Source organism: Trichoderma aggressivum (genome assembly GCF_033847375.1).
Source record: "Trichoderma aggressivum f. europaeum strain CBS 100526 chromosome Unknown scaffold_027, whole genome shotgun sequence".
Lineage (NCBI taxonomy): Eukaryota > Fungi > Ascomycota > Sordariomycetes > Hypocreales > Hypocreaceae > Trichoderma > Trichoderma aggressivum.
This window is the reverse complement of record NW_026946393.1, coordinates 331,491-345,039: the sequence shown is the minus strand read 5'-3', so window position 1 is coordinate 345,039 and position 13,549 is coordinate 331,491. Positions and strand designations below refer to the sequence as shown.

The 13,549-nt window shown below is 53.2% G+C and overlaps 4 protein-coding genes across 4 annotated transcripts; 2 read left to right on the top strand and 2 right to left on the bottom strand.

The window, feature by feature from the left end:
• Positions 1 to 909: 909 nt before the first annotated feature.
• Positions 910 to 1,755, top strand: Triagg1_6746 (uncharacterized protein; the record flags this gene model as incomplete). The annotated part of the gene is made up of 4 exons (XM_062901404.1): positions 910 to 937; positions 1,004 to 1,019; positions 1,112 to 1,165; positions 1,251 to 1,755. 4 exons carry the CDS (start codon positions 910 to 912, stop codon positions 1,753 to 1,755), a joined length of 603 nt encoding a protein of 200 aa, XP_062754362.1.
• Positions 1,756 to 1,978: 223 nt separating this feature from the next.
• On the bottom strand, positions 1,979 to 4,124 carry Triagg1_6745 (uncharacterized protein; the record flags this gene model as incomplete). The annotated part of the gene is made up of 3 exons (XM_062901403.1): positions 1,979 to 2,329; positions 2,377 to 3,848; positions 3,932 to 4,124. 3 exons carry the CDS (start codon positions 4,122 to 4,124, stop codon positions 1,979 to 1,981), a joined length of 2,016 nt encoding a protein of 671 aa, XP_062754361.1.
• A 1,676-nt stretch (positions 4,125 to 5,800) lies between these two features.
• Triagg1_6744 (uncharacterized protein) lies at positions 5,801 to 6,805 on the bottom strand (the record flags this gene model as incomplete). The annotated part of the gene is made up of 4 exons (XM_062901402.1): positions 5,801 to 6,388; positions 6,464 to 6,588; positions 6,651 to 6,747; positions 6,800 to 6,805. The coding sequence occupies 4 exons, from the start codon at positions 6,803 to 6,805 to the stop codon at positions 5,801 to 5,803; spliced, it is 816 nt and encodes a 271-aa protein (XP_062754360.1).
• Positions 6,806 to 7,633: 828 nt separating this feature from the next.
• On the top strand, positions 7,634 to 13,209 carry Triagg1_6743 (uncharacterized protein; the record flags this gene model as incomplete). The annotated part of the gene is made up of 3 exons (XM_062901401.1): positions 7,634 to 8,010; positions 8,094 to 12,237; positions 12,304 to 13,209. 3 exons carry the CDS (start codon positions 7,634 to 7,636, stop codon positions 13,207 to 13,209), a joined length of 5,427 nt encoding a protein of 1,808 aa, XP_062754359.1.
• Between the last annotated feature and the right edge of the window lie 340 nt (positions 13,210 to 13,549).

The window sequence follows — 13,549 nt, the reverse complement described above, 5'->3', positions numbered from 1 at the left end:
TCATGGATCTGCGGCGGGAGATGATTGGCATGGGGGGAGAGACGATGGAGATAGTGAGTTGATTTGAAGGCTACCCTTGTTGTTGATGAGGCTGAGACATTGGGAGAATTGATTCATTCGACATGTCCGGCTTTTACAAGGCATACAATGATACACATTGTTTCTTCTACAACTATACATATATCTGACAGGTAGGTAAATAGTAGTATCTAGATCATGTACTCTTTTATTAATGCCAACATCTATTCTGGATCAGCAGATAGACATACGACTTCTCTCTCGTACGGACAGTTATAAAAGCGCCAAAAAAGCTCTTTGACTACCCCCACGCCCCGGGGGTTCAAAACGCCGAAAACGGACCGCTCGGTGGGCGATCTCGGTCTCGGATGGAAAATCATCAAATCAAAAGTCATTTGATTGATGCCTGCAAGCCGCACCGGGAAGGTGGAAAAGGAAGCGAAGCTGCAACTCTCGCCGTAAAAAAAGAAACCAAGGAAGATACGAATTCCATTTTTGGGAAACGATGAGGTCATGCCTCTAAAACGACTCATCTCTCTACTAATCCATCCATCTGTCCATCTACTACTTGTATTTATCTCTATCAAAGGCTGACATCTGACTAACACCACCGGCCCCGGATTCCGTTCCCTTTCCCCGCCGGCAGATCTTCAAGGCCCCAAAACTAAAATCAATAGCACCATCCACCATCCACCAAGCAACTTCATCTTCCTCTTCTCTTCTCCTCTCTTCTTCTTCTTATATCCTGCTTCTCCTCACTCTTCCGTCTTCTCTATGCCCATTCGACGACCCTTGACCCTCTCGACTCTCCGCCCTGTGATACTCCCGTCCTCACATCTCCCACATCTGCGTCCCCTCTCTCTGTCGCATTCTCTCCCATCTCCCCTCAAAATGACAACCACCACGGAATTGCGGTTCAGTAAGTCGTCCAAAACTCATCTCAAGGGAGTCATTGAAGAGAGCTGACCCTGTTTCCTTCAAACAGAGAACCCTGCCATCTTGTAAGCCACGCGCGCCTAGACAATCGCAAATCTCGACCCCAACACTCCATCACGACATGACCATGGTGAGAACCTCGGCTGACAATACACAGTGTCTGTGACATGCAGGACAAGTTCCGCAGCGTCATTTACGAATTCGACAGCATGTAAGCTCCCAACTCCCCTCTTCCCGGCATCATCATCACCAAGCCTCCATCCATCCCGCTAACATCAACACCAACAAAAACAAAGCGTCACCACCACCATCAAGCTCCTCACCTACGCCCAATCCCTCTCCATCCCCGTCCACACAACCACCCAAACCTCGGCCAAACTCGGCGCCACCGTCTCCGCCATCGCCGACCTCCTCCCCTCTCCTCCCCACGACAAGACAAAGTTCTCCATGCTCGTCCCCTCCGTCGCCGCCGCCCTCCAGCCCGGATCCCGCATCGCCCTCGTCGGCATCGAATCTCACATCTGCATCACCCAGACCGCCCTCGACCTGCGCGACGCCGGCCACTTCCCCTACATCATCGCCGACGGCGTCAGCTCCTGCAACCGCGGCGAGGTCGCCATCGCCCTCGACAGGCTGAGGAGCGAGCCGGGCATCGTCGTCACCACGAGCGAGAGCTGGATGTACGAGTGCCTGGGCGATGCTTCACACCCCCTGTTCAAGTCCTTAATCACCGTCGTCAAGAACAAGAGCAGCGACACCAGCAAGGTCCTGAGCGTGCTACCCCCTGCTTCCAAGATCTAAATCGGCAAAACATGCCCTCTGTTTTCTCGTTTCGTTTCTGTATTCGGTTTGGCTCCAACACTTGTATTCAAAACATTCCGGCCGCGTGCCGCATCCTCATTTTAGATCAAGGAGGAGGCAGTTAGTTAATTCACAGGGGCAAGTCATCATCACCAGTCTCATGTATGTACCTAGATACAGCGAGGTTTGGAAAATCTGCGAGGAATTAGGGCGCTGAATTGTTTCAATTCCTAGCTACAGCAATAGACGCGGCTGCGAGGCCCAAGTCAAAATCTAGACCAATCACTTCACAGAGTGTCAGTTCATCGTAGGAATTGTAGATGCTCAAATCCACAACACCCCTGGGGGCAACCATCCTTGCTGGGCGTTTTTTTATTCTGCCGATGGCGACGTCTTGGTAGGCTTCGCCGGTGGTGTCATCCAAGGAAAGGCCGACGCTGCTCCTATCGGGTTGTTCGCCGACCTGGGCAACGACACTGAAGTCGAGGCCGCCCGGCCGCTGGAGCTGGAACCGGACTTTGCTGCTTCGCCTTTTGCCTCGCCTGGCGTCGCTGGCCCCTTGATATCCCCCCACCTGATGCCGCCATTCGTAGCTGTCGAACTTTCACCGTTCATGCTCACCTGGCTCTTCCGCCGGCCAAGCTCAGACTTGGATGGAAGCGGGGGTTCGTACGACGCCCCGGTGCGTGCCGACGACGACCCCGATTTCTGGGCCTTGAGCACCTTCATGTTGCGCCCCCGAGGTGCGGGCTGATATCCGCTCAGAGGCGGTCCAGTCTCGCGTTGATCCGCTCCGCTGCCGTTGGGGTTGCGCCAAGAGCCCCAGATGCCCGACGACGTTCCTCGTCGCGAAGTTTCAGACGCGCTTGATCCGTCTCTTCGTCGGCGCTCGGAGCCGTTGGCGTCTCCTCCAGACTTTTCGTTTTCCTCCTCGTAATCGGTAACACTATTCGCCCGAACACGGCCCGAAGGCTCGGAATGCGATGTAGCGGGAGAGGCCTGGCTTCTTGTTTCGCTGCTTCCCGACTCTTTGGTCGTTGCCGTTGCTGATGAAGGCGTCGTTGCCGTCGCCGTAGATGTTGCGGTCAGTGGTGCAGCCGCGGCCTTGTCCTCGCCATCAGCCCGGCTACCATCTCCAAAGACGAATGGTGCGGCGTTGGCATTCAGCTTCGGCCGTTCTGGGGCGGCGCTGCTGGTGGTTATGTGGCGGAATACCTCTTCGTCCTCTGGGCGAATAAAGGGAACTCGCAGTCGGTCTCGCTCGTTGCTATAGAGCACCATTGTGTTCTGAGAGAAGAGAATATCGGCCGCATGTGCCCTCAGGGCATCGCTGCCGATGAAGATGCGGACTGCCTTCGACGCCTGGTTCGGCTTCGTCTGCTCACTGCCGCACATTTCAAAGCAAACCGACATGGAGGGAACCGAGCCTGCAGCGGAGTCTGACCGACTGCTATGGCGTGTGATGACGGCCTCTGCAAGATAGACATCCAACCTGGCCCTGTAAACTCCATTGACGTCTCGGTGGAACTCGCTGAGAAAGTCCAGCTCTTTTACGAGCGAATAATCAATCGTCGACTTTTGCGACCCAGTGCAAATGTCCGCATAGAGCAGCGTTCCGTGGGCGTAATCCGTGGTCAGCCAACAGCGAACAATGGAAGGGACCGTTCCTAGGACGTAAACGGAGGCTGGAAGCCCCGGCATGTCAAAGGAGGAATCGTCGTCGTCTTCATCGCCCGTGGCAAAATTTGTGTCGAGGCCAATGCTACTGGCTCGGCCTGACGCTACAGAATGGTGTGAGTGAACCGAGTGCCCGGCCGAACTATGCCTGCCGTCTGACTTGTGCGACAGGGACCGTTCCATCATATATCCGGGACGGACTGCGCCAAAGTCTCCAGAGTGACGGTTGTTTTGGGCACCCCAGCTCGAGCCGTGCAACGCGCTCTCGTCAAACCGGACGCTGTTTGCTCGCGAAGCCGCACCACCGCGCCGAACTGGTTCCTCCTCTGCAGGTCCCAAGTGTAGAGAGCCCAGCAGCTGCTCTCCCTGCTCATCCAAGTCGTCAAATACATCATTCTGGGAAATTTGGACGGGCCCTACAGACAGCATTATTGTTAGTAGATGTAGAAAGAAAAACAAGATGCTTTCATCATAAACAGTGTAGAGGGCCATGGCTCACCATGCTGTGGCGTCCCGGCCAGAACTCCTGGAAACGGGGAGTTCCACACAGATTTCAGCGCAGAGTCGTCTGCCTGACGCTTCTCTAGTCTCACGATTCGTTCTGCGTGGTTGGCTTGGGCATATTGGACCTGCTTCAACTCCATCTGCAGGTTGTATAGCTCGTCCCGGGAGACAGAAAAGCGGGGATCCATGTCCAAAAGACTTCTCAGCAAAGAGATTGAGGGGACATGTGAGGGTGAAGAAAGACAAGTTCAAGTCGTTAGGAGGGGAGAGCGTAAACTTGAACAGCGGGTTTAAAGGGGGAAAAAATATTAAGCTTAGGTATCGACACAAAGAAACAAAAGGAAGACAGAGCAGGGTTCAGGCAGGGTTGCACAACGTTGAAGCCACAGGGGTAAAGAGCGAGAGGATGCCAAGTATCGTAAGCCTGGGCTTCACAGTCGACTCGGCGGCCGTTGAGAGGTGGTTTGTTGGTGCGTGGCTCTTTTTGGATTTATTCCCTCGATTATATCAACAGTTCACGGTCAACCTCGTCGGCCACATCTCCTTGCCCTACACCCCGGGGCCACACTGCCGATAACGCAGAATGTGCGCTATGGCCTGGGTAGAAATCAAGGCTTGAGCACTTTGGGTATTGGATGCGTCGATAGAAGCGAAAAATGGTTCAAGTGACGGCGAGATCGCGTGGGCAGATACTGTGTCGTCACGGACACAAGGCGGCACCAATATTGTGGGTTTAGCCACGCCCAAGAGGCCTCGTATGCGGGAGTATAATGCTTATAACAGGTGCAGGACAAATTTTGTGTATACGATAACGCGGCTAGGACAAAGCAGTAGCCGAATACAGAGGCGGAATATATGTCGGTATGTGTACGTTGGATGCGTACGGAGCAGAGCAGTTGGACGGTTTGCTTGGTCAGGCGCAGGTGCTGTATATCGCAGGGAGAGTCGCGACGAGGGCGCAGCGTCCAACGGGCAACGGATATGCTGAGTCAGTAGGCGGTAGGAATGTTGGAACTGCACGAGCGAGTGGGCGAGAGGGGGGCAGCGTTGAAGAAGCTGGCCGGCCGTTTGAGCGGAGGCGTTGGAGAGGGAGAGGGAGAGGGAGAGGCGACGAGTCGGAGCAGAGACGGCGGAGAGGAGAGACGGAAGAGGGACAGCCGCAGAAGGAGACGGGCTTATCGATTGGCGGGCTGTGGCATGTGCATGTGCGTGTGCATGTGCATGTGCAGACGGGACATGGAGGTAAATACAGTAAACGGCTGAGGGCAAGCACAAGCACAAAGCACAACACGCGGTTTCAGGTCCAAGGCGGATGGATGATGGATGATGGATGATGGATGATGCGAGGTTGTTGCGTCTCTCCACAACCCGAGAAAAACACCACCTACTCATGACCAGGGAGCACAGGCTATCGATTGGCCAACAGCGGCCTTTACAGCGCAGGGCAGCCAAGCCCAGCCATTGCTTACAGCGCCGTAGCGGGTAGGCGGCCGGCTGTAAGCTGGCGCTTCCCCGCAGACAGCCCTGTAAGTCCAGGTTCCAGGTTCTGACTGACAAATGTTCCATGCTCGTGTCCCATGTCCCATGCCATCCATGCATTCAGCATGATTCCTCCCTTCATATGACGTACATTCTCAGCCGAATACTGCACATCAGATTGCTCGATATAAATGCGCATTTCATCTCATGTCATGTATAAATCTGATGCATTGCGTCAGACAACTCTGCCGTCCTGCGCATCACCCATTTAGTCTTGATCTATCTATACCTGCATCCTCTACTAGTCTACCCTCTCCATCTGTTTGATATCTAATATACCAACATATCCATAGCATCACAAGTATGGCGGTAATGAGCAGTTCATCTATTCTAGGGAGACGCGCACAGGAGGAGCCAGAGCCACCTTGGGAGGGTTCACCACTCGCCAGTCGGGCAGCACATAGTCTCCCCTCTCATCGGCAACAATGTCTTGCCCAATGTGCGCCTTGATCTCGTCGAAAAACACCTTGTAGCCTTCTCCGCTCATGTGAAGTCCGTCCGGAAGAAGCGTGGCCAGGCCCCCCTGCTTCCCATTTTCTGGTGACCCCAGCCACGGACCTCCAGGCTGATAATCTCCGGGAGCCAGGGAAATCGCCTCGCCCATAATGGCCTGCCAGAGATCAATCAAAACCACGCCGGGGTTCTCGCGGGCTACCTCCCGGGCTTTCTCTGCATACGACGCAGATACGGCCGAGCTTCGGATCGCTTGGGCGTGGCCCTGTGCCATGTCTAACTCCTTGAGCCTGATTTCATCCGCCGGAGGAGGCGTCACCAGCAGGATCTTGGGGTTGTGCGCCCGTACCCGAGCATCGTTGATGATCTTATTCAAGTTCTCTTTGTATGTTTCAATGGGGACATGTTGCGAGGTAGTCTCCAGAGGAAGAACTGCGTCATTTGCGCCCAAGAGAACAAGCTGGTGGTTTCCCCCGCTCATCAGCATCATATACTCTTGATGGGTAAGACTTCATCTCTTTGCATTTGCACTCACCAGATACGCAATCTTTGGTGACGAATCAGATGGCTCTGAGAAAATCTCGGGCAAATACTTGACCACGTTTGCTGTGTTCCATCCTGAGAAGCCGCGGTTAACCACGTCGAAGCGTCGTATCAGCCCTGTAGATTCTTGGTTAGACATCCCACTCTATGTCAGCGAGTCCTGCGCTTGAAGGTCTTACGTGTTTGAAGAGCCGACTGGAACGAGAAACCGCTCAGGGTGAGAGCCGTAAATTCGATCAGAGAGTCCCCCAGGAGGATAACTTGAGGATACGGTTTCTATGCCCAGTGAGCTTTCCACAGAAACTACCCGAGTGGTTTTGTCACATACCGCCATTTTGCCACATACACCACCAGGGAAATCTCTTTTCCTCGAAAATTGTAGATGCGGCAGAATTGGTATGTACGAAGATGCGGGGGGTTCAACTGTTAGGACTCTACGGAGGAGTATCGCCGCGCTTATATCAATAGTAGCCTGCTCCCCACTTGAATCTCACCGAATAACGAGGTTTGCCATTTTGCTGCTTTTATCAATCTCCAATTGGTCGGATATAAATGCAATGGAACACACGGCACCATATAATGGTATGGAGTAACTCAGATATGCAAACCCTGCCTCAGTTGGTAATTCAGTCAAGTAGAATAATAATGCCTCCAAGTAGACTTGATATTGAACATCCAGCCGTAACGACGAAAGCTTCATACCCCGTAGTACTTAGCCAGCTGAAGAAATAGGTAAAATCAACCACGCTCACTCATGCTTCCAATACAATGCACCATCGCACATACAATCGAAGACAAGCCTTGTGCGCCAAAAGATGAGTTCCCAGACGGCTAATGTCATTGATCTCCAGCACTACAGGTAACCTGCTCCGTACTGCACGGAGTAATGGATGTCTTAGTGTAATCGCTGGTGCTCCAAATTTAGTGGTAAGATGGATGACACCAGCCACGTGATTGGACGTGGAGTACATTCTGCAGCCAACTAAGTTGTTAGTGCGGCGTTATCGATAAGAAAATTATCAGCCAGTCTCCGCCAACTTTCCAGGTCTTGAAAAAAAAAAAAGTTCAACAGGCTTCAAGGCGCTACAGTCAAGAACGCCGCGTTCCTGATTTTTCCCACCTCGAGCCCGTTTTCCGACCTGGAGCCTCGAATTTCGACATAATGGCGACCTCGCTTGCTGCGCAGCTGGCGCAGGTTGCCGCAAACTCCAAGTCGAGTTTGGATATCAAAGCGCAAAAGGCTGCCCATTCAAAGTCTCTGATCTGGGAGCCTCGAGTTGCGGCTGCCCAGAGCTATCAAACTCTGTATGCGACATGCCACCAGGGCTTTGAAGAGCTTTGCCAGCTAGACAGTCGATTCACTGCCTTCCAATCAACACTATTCAGCGAAGAGAGCCAGAACCAAGACCGAAACCAGCTCACAATCGCTGAGAATGAAGAGCTGGACCGTCACATCGAGGCCTTCCTCAGGCTTGTGGGAAGTCGGCTGAGACTGATGCCCGCAATCAAGGCCATTGAGTGGCTGGTTCGACGATTCAAGTGCGTCTATCACTAAGGCGAATCAATTGCCGTCTCCCCTCAAGTTGAATGGGAGTTTAGCTGACCCGTCTACCCATCTGTAGCGTTCATGTGGATAATACGTCAATTCTGCTCATGACCTTCTTGCCATATCATTCCATCACCGCATTTGCAACTCTCCTATCCATTCTACCCCCGAAGATTCCAAGCCAGTTCCGATTCCTCGATCCCTATATTCGATCTCTCACGCCACCTCCCCGATCCATCTTTGTTCACCAGGCCATCCACCACGTCGACTTCGTAACTGCCGTGTCTGAATACGTTCTCGAATCATGCCGGAAAGGCTATCAGTATCCCGCCCTCATCACCTTCTGGGGCGGGCTCGTAACCGAAGCCGTGAGCGGAATCCTGGATCGCACAAAGTCTGGCCGAGCTGCGGTGCAGAGCGACAGCAGCCAGGCGTTGTTGCATAGACTAGGCCCCATCTTCGCCGAATCGCTCGTCATGAGAAAGGTCCCCAACCTTCAAATTGCCTCCTACATGGCTGTGGCCGTCTTCGTCTCAAAGGGCGATCTGCACGATAATGCTGTTACCGCGCTGATGCAGCAGCTCGTTCACGGCTGGACTGCCGACACCGTTCGACCCGGCCTAGTCTGCTTGACCATCCTCGCTCAGTTCCGATCCGCAAAACAGATGAGCAGCAAAGTTACCAGAGCGCTTATGAAGGTGCAAGATATTGGTGGTCTTCTCGTCGAAATTGGCCAGGAGCGTCGTGTAGATAAGTTGGCAAACGGATTATGCTTGGCACTGGTCGAAAGACTGGTAAAGAAGGGCGATTCGCGAGGCCTTGCAACAATCACCACGATCCTGGGCAGCAACATCTTAAAGGACAAGCAGGTGTCTGTCATTTTCAAATCACTGCTCTTAACGGCTCACGAGCTCAACGACGAAAACGACAAGGACGGTTCTCTGAGAAGGGATGTCGGATCTACCCTGATATCTCTGTCTCAAACCACTGGATCGTCGGGCGAGGTTATCCAACTGGTCATTAACGAGGTCAAATTCGATATCGAGGAGCTGGAAATGAAGCTGGACCTCGTATTCCGCACAAGGAAGCTTCCTGAATCCACCTCGAGAGAAGACGAAGCAGGTGACGCCGCTGCTCAAGCCCAATCACAGGACCCCGAGGCACGCCTCGCCGAGGTGGCCAACATCTCCGAGTCTCTCGCTTCGTCTCTCTCAACGGAAGATGATGCAGCCTTTGTTAGCCTCAGTGATTTGTTTGTGTCCATCGTCTCCGACCAGACTCCACGAAAATCGGAACTTCTTGCCCAGCTGGACCAGTTCCCCAAGCTCAAACGGGAGTCGGCCTTGGCAGACTGCACATACTGTAGCTTCTTTATTAGGATCTGGTGCGGACTATATCCAGCATTGGCGCGCGCGGCGGCATTGGATATGGTTCGGAACAGATTAAAGGCTGCACAAGGGTCTACGGTGGATGTACAGGCCCTTATCCCCTACAGTGTTGCGGCTCTGGGTGACCCTTCCAAGCGAGTGCGCCAAGCAGCAGCAGATCTCATTACCGTAGCAGCTGGGCTATGCAAGCCTCCCTTTGCTAAGCAATCAGTAACGGCATGGGGAGCCGAGTCTCTCTATGGAAAGCTCAAATCCAAGGATGTTGCAGCCCTGGGCGTAGATGTTGCCGCCAGGTTCCTTCACCTCCAGCTTCTGCCAGCAGTTGAAGAGTGCGTCATGGACCCGGACCACATCTCTGCCGTTCTTAAATCTGCCATCGAGAGCGGCAAATATCAACTCGCCCCTGAGCCATCTCTGGACAAGAAAGATCACCTATCCCAGTCCGGCAGACAGGCGCTGCTAACCTTCTTCGCCTCTCATATTGTTTCGACTCCATTACTGCTAGTGAAGAGTAGACTTCTCAAATCCCTGAACGAAATCCGCGGTGTCTCCAACGTGACAAGGACACAGCTTCTCCTACCTGCTTTGCAGTCTTGGGCTGGCTTGGCGGATTCCGAGGCGACAGAGATCTGCCTCTCTCAACAGCTGGACAAGTCCATCTTGGATTCTCAATTCATTGACATTATTGTTCCCAGCGACGCTGCCGGGTTGGAATTTGTGTTTACACTGTTGAAGGACGCTACAAGCGGCGAAAGGCCAGGCCTTATTCGGGCGGCTTTCTCCCGAATCAAGAAGATGTGGGGTTCGATGAAGGACGAAATGAAGTTTATGGTGGCGGAACAGTTCCTGGAGCTGTCTCAAGAACCAGAGGCAGCTTCCGAAAATACGGAATCCGTCATCCCGGCCGAGGCTGCGGATCTTCTCAAGTCCGTGCCCCTGACGACAGATATCTTATCCTTCTTCTTGGACTCGATTCAGACGGGCACCAAGATGATTACTGAGCCTCCTCCTAACAAGCGAAGGCGAACAAGCTCTTCCGATGCCAACCGCGGTCTGAACACCCAGGTTACTCCCGAGCTGAGCCGTGCGCTGCGCAAGGTTACTTTTGTTCTGCAAATCGTCGACAGCTCGGATCCCGTATCACATCCTGAGCTGCTGGACGGTCTGTTCACAGCTTTATCCGAGCTTCAACACTTTAGGACTGTCGTCGGCTCAGAGCTGGGATACCTGCAGAACCTGATCCTACGCAGTCTTCTGGCCATGATGCCAGCGTACAAGGCCAACAAGAATCTCAAGGTGGACAGCTCTGGCGGTTACGGAGACTTGCTCGTAAGCTGCATCCAGAAGTCATCAAGCCCTGTAGTCCAGAACGCTGCGCTGCTGCTGATTGCAAACCTGGCCACTATCGCACCGCACCTGGTGCTTCACAGCGTCATGCCCATCTTCACCTTCATGGGCACATCGGTGCTTCGCCAGAGCGACGACTACTCTGCTCACGTCGTAGCGCAGACAATCAAGGAGGTCGTGCCTCCGCTGATTGAGTCGCTGCGGCAAGGTCAGAAGAGCCCCGTTGCCGGTGCCTCGGACATTCTGGTCAGCTTCACGACGGCCTACGAGCATATTCCGGTGCACCGACGGCACGGCCTGTTCGTAGCACTGGTTGAGACCATGGGACCCAAGGACTTCTTATTCACGCTGGTGAGCATGCTCGTCGACCGCTATGAACTCAACGACGACTTGCTCCAGTTTATTTTGAATCTTCTCAATGATTTCACCATCGAAATCCAGCTGGAGACGCTGGTCAAATTGCTCGACCTCACTTCTGATCTTTTCAAGCCCAAACCTTCCTTGTCGCTTGTTCTGCTTGGTAGCGGTGATGAAGAGGAAGAAAAGGACGTTGAAAAGATTGCCCTTCGCCAGCTTTCCGTGCTACCGAGCCTCTTGGCAAACCGAAAGCTCAAGGTACAGATTAGCAAGCTTGCCGACCGAGATGATATGGAAACGTCAGAGGTCCGCCAACTCTATGCGACTCTGCTTGAGGACGTTCTGGTACTCGCGGACACGGTCAAATCGAACAAGAGCCTGCACAGCCGATGCGGCAATGCACTTTCCAACCTGCTGAACCTCCTGTCAATTGGTGAATTCATCAAGGCCGTGGAGAGCCTGCTCGACAGACCCAACCTTGACCTACGCCAAAAGGTCCTTCGCGCGTTGGAACTCCGTGTGGGATCGGAAAGCAACACGGATCCTGCGTCAAGGACAGCCTTGCTCACCTTCCTGCCACAGCTCACGGCGGCGATCCGGGAGTCCAGCGATATCCGCTACAAGCATACCGCCGTCACCTGTGTTGATAAGATTGCTGAGAAGTATGGCAAGAAGGATATCGAGGCTGTGGTTGCGGCTGCATCAACAATTGCCGGAGAACACTGCCTTGGCCAAGACGAGAAGCAGCTTCGTATCATGGCTCTCTTGTGCCTCACCTCTCTCGTCGACGTGCTGCAAGACGCCATTGTACCGGTTTTGCCCATTGCTATTCCTCGGGCAGTTGCCTATCTCAACCAAAGCTTACAAGAGGATACACGAGATGAGGAGCTTCACTCTGCCGGCTTCGGATTCATCAGCGCTCTTGCTGAACACCTGCCGTACATGCTCTCCACTTACATTGGCCGGATCTTGGAAGTTTCCAACAAGTCAGCGGAGGCCGAGCTTGATGCGGAAACCAATGAGGCCCGTCTTGGATGCCGCGAGTTCCTTGCGAAGAAACTGGAAGCGAAGGAGATCTTCACAAGCTTGGACCTGAACTGGGACAGCGCCACATCCAACGGCTTTACGGTAAGATGTGACAATAAGATGATGGGTTTTGGAGAAGATAACAGGGCACTAACTTTGGGAACACAGGCTACGTCTGAGTACATCGAGATGCTGGGAATGGCCATCGACAAGCACCCCAAGTCGGCCGTTACCAAGAACGCCGGAGTTTTGTCCAGCATCTTGCTAAAGGCATTCGACTTGCGAAGGCAGATACTGGCCAAAGGCGAGACCAGCGATGCAACGCTTGCTCGTGTCACTGCCCTGGAGGAGTCGATGAATGACAAGGCGCTGAAGATGATTTACAAGCTCAACGATGCCGCCTTCAGACCCATCTTCGTGCAGCTTGTCGAATGGTCTAGCACAGGGCTCCCCAAGGACGACAAGGCTGGATTGGCAGCCCGACGATACAGTGTCTACGGGTTCTTGCAGTCATTCTTCGAGAACCTCAAGTCGATTGTGACCAACTATGCCACGTACGTGTTGGAGGATGCCATCAAGATTCTGAGCAGCGTCGATGTCAAGGTTGGCGGCGAAAAACAGCTTTGGAGCCGCGTTCTCAACACACTGGCCAAATGCTTCGAGCATGATCAGGACGACTTCTGGCAAGCGCCATCGCACTTTGGAGCAATTGCCCCTGTGCTGATGGAGCAATACGCCCACGCTGCATTGGTCAACGTCGAGGAAGCCCTGATTCCCACAACCGTGGAGCTTGCGGCAGCGGCAGACTCGCAGGCTCACCAGAAAGAACTGAACTCGGCGCTGCTCAAGCATCTTCGATCAGAAAAGGCAGCAATCAGGTTGGCGGCTGTCAAGTGCGAGCAGGCGTTGACGGATCGACTCGGCGAGGAATGGCTCTCGATGCTGCATGAAATGCTTCCTAGAATCAGCGAGCTGCAGGAAGATGACGATGAGGTGGTTGAAAGAGAGACTCACAGATGGATTGTCAAGATTGAGGGCGTGCTTGGCGAGAGCTTGGATGCCATGCTGCAGTAATTTGGGAGGGGAGTATATAATAAAGCAAAGTGTGGATTGGCGTGTCAGGAAATGTCACGCAAGGGGGAGACCAAAAAAAAAAAGGCAGTCGATGTGAGTTGTATGGTGTTGTGGATATAAATTGGTAGCTTGGATGGGTATATTTCCAGATCTCGGCAGCATTTGGCGCAATATACAGAGTACATTTTGGAATCGACTCGAGAACGAGCGTAACAGTAACTGCCAGCATGTTTAATGTAAGAAACCTGTTCAAGATAAATTCTGATCAGCTTACCATTGACTCCTGAGAGTATAACCAACTGTCTCTGGGGAATTGTATCTGGCACTATTAGGAGTATTG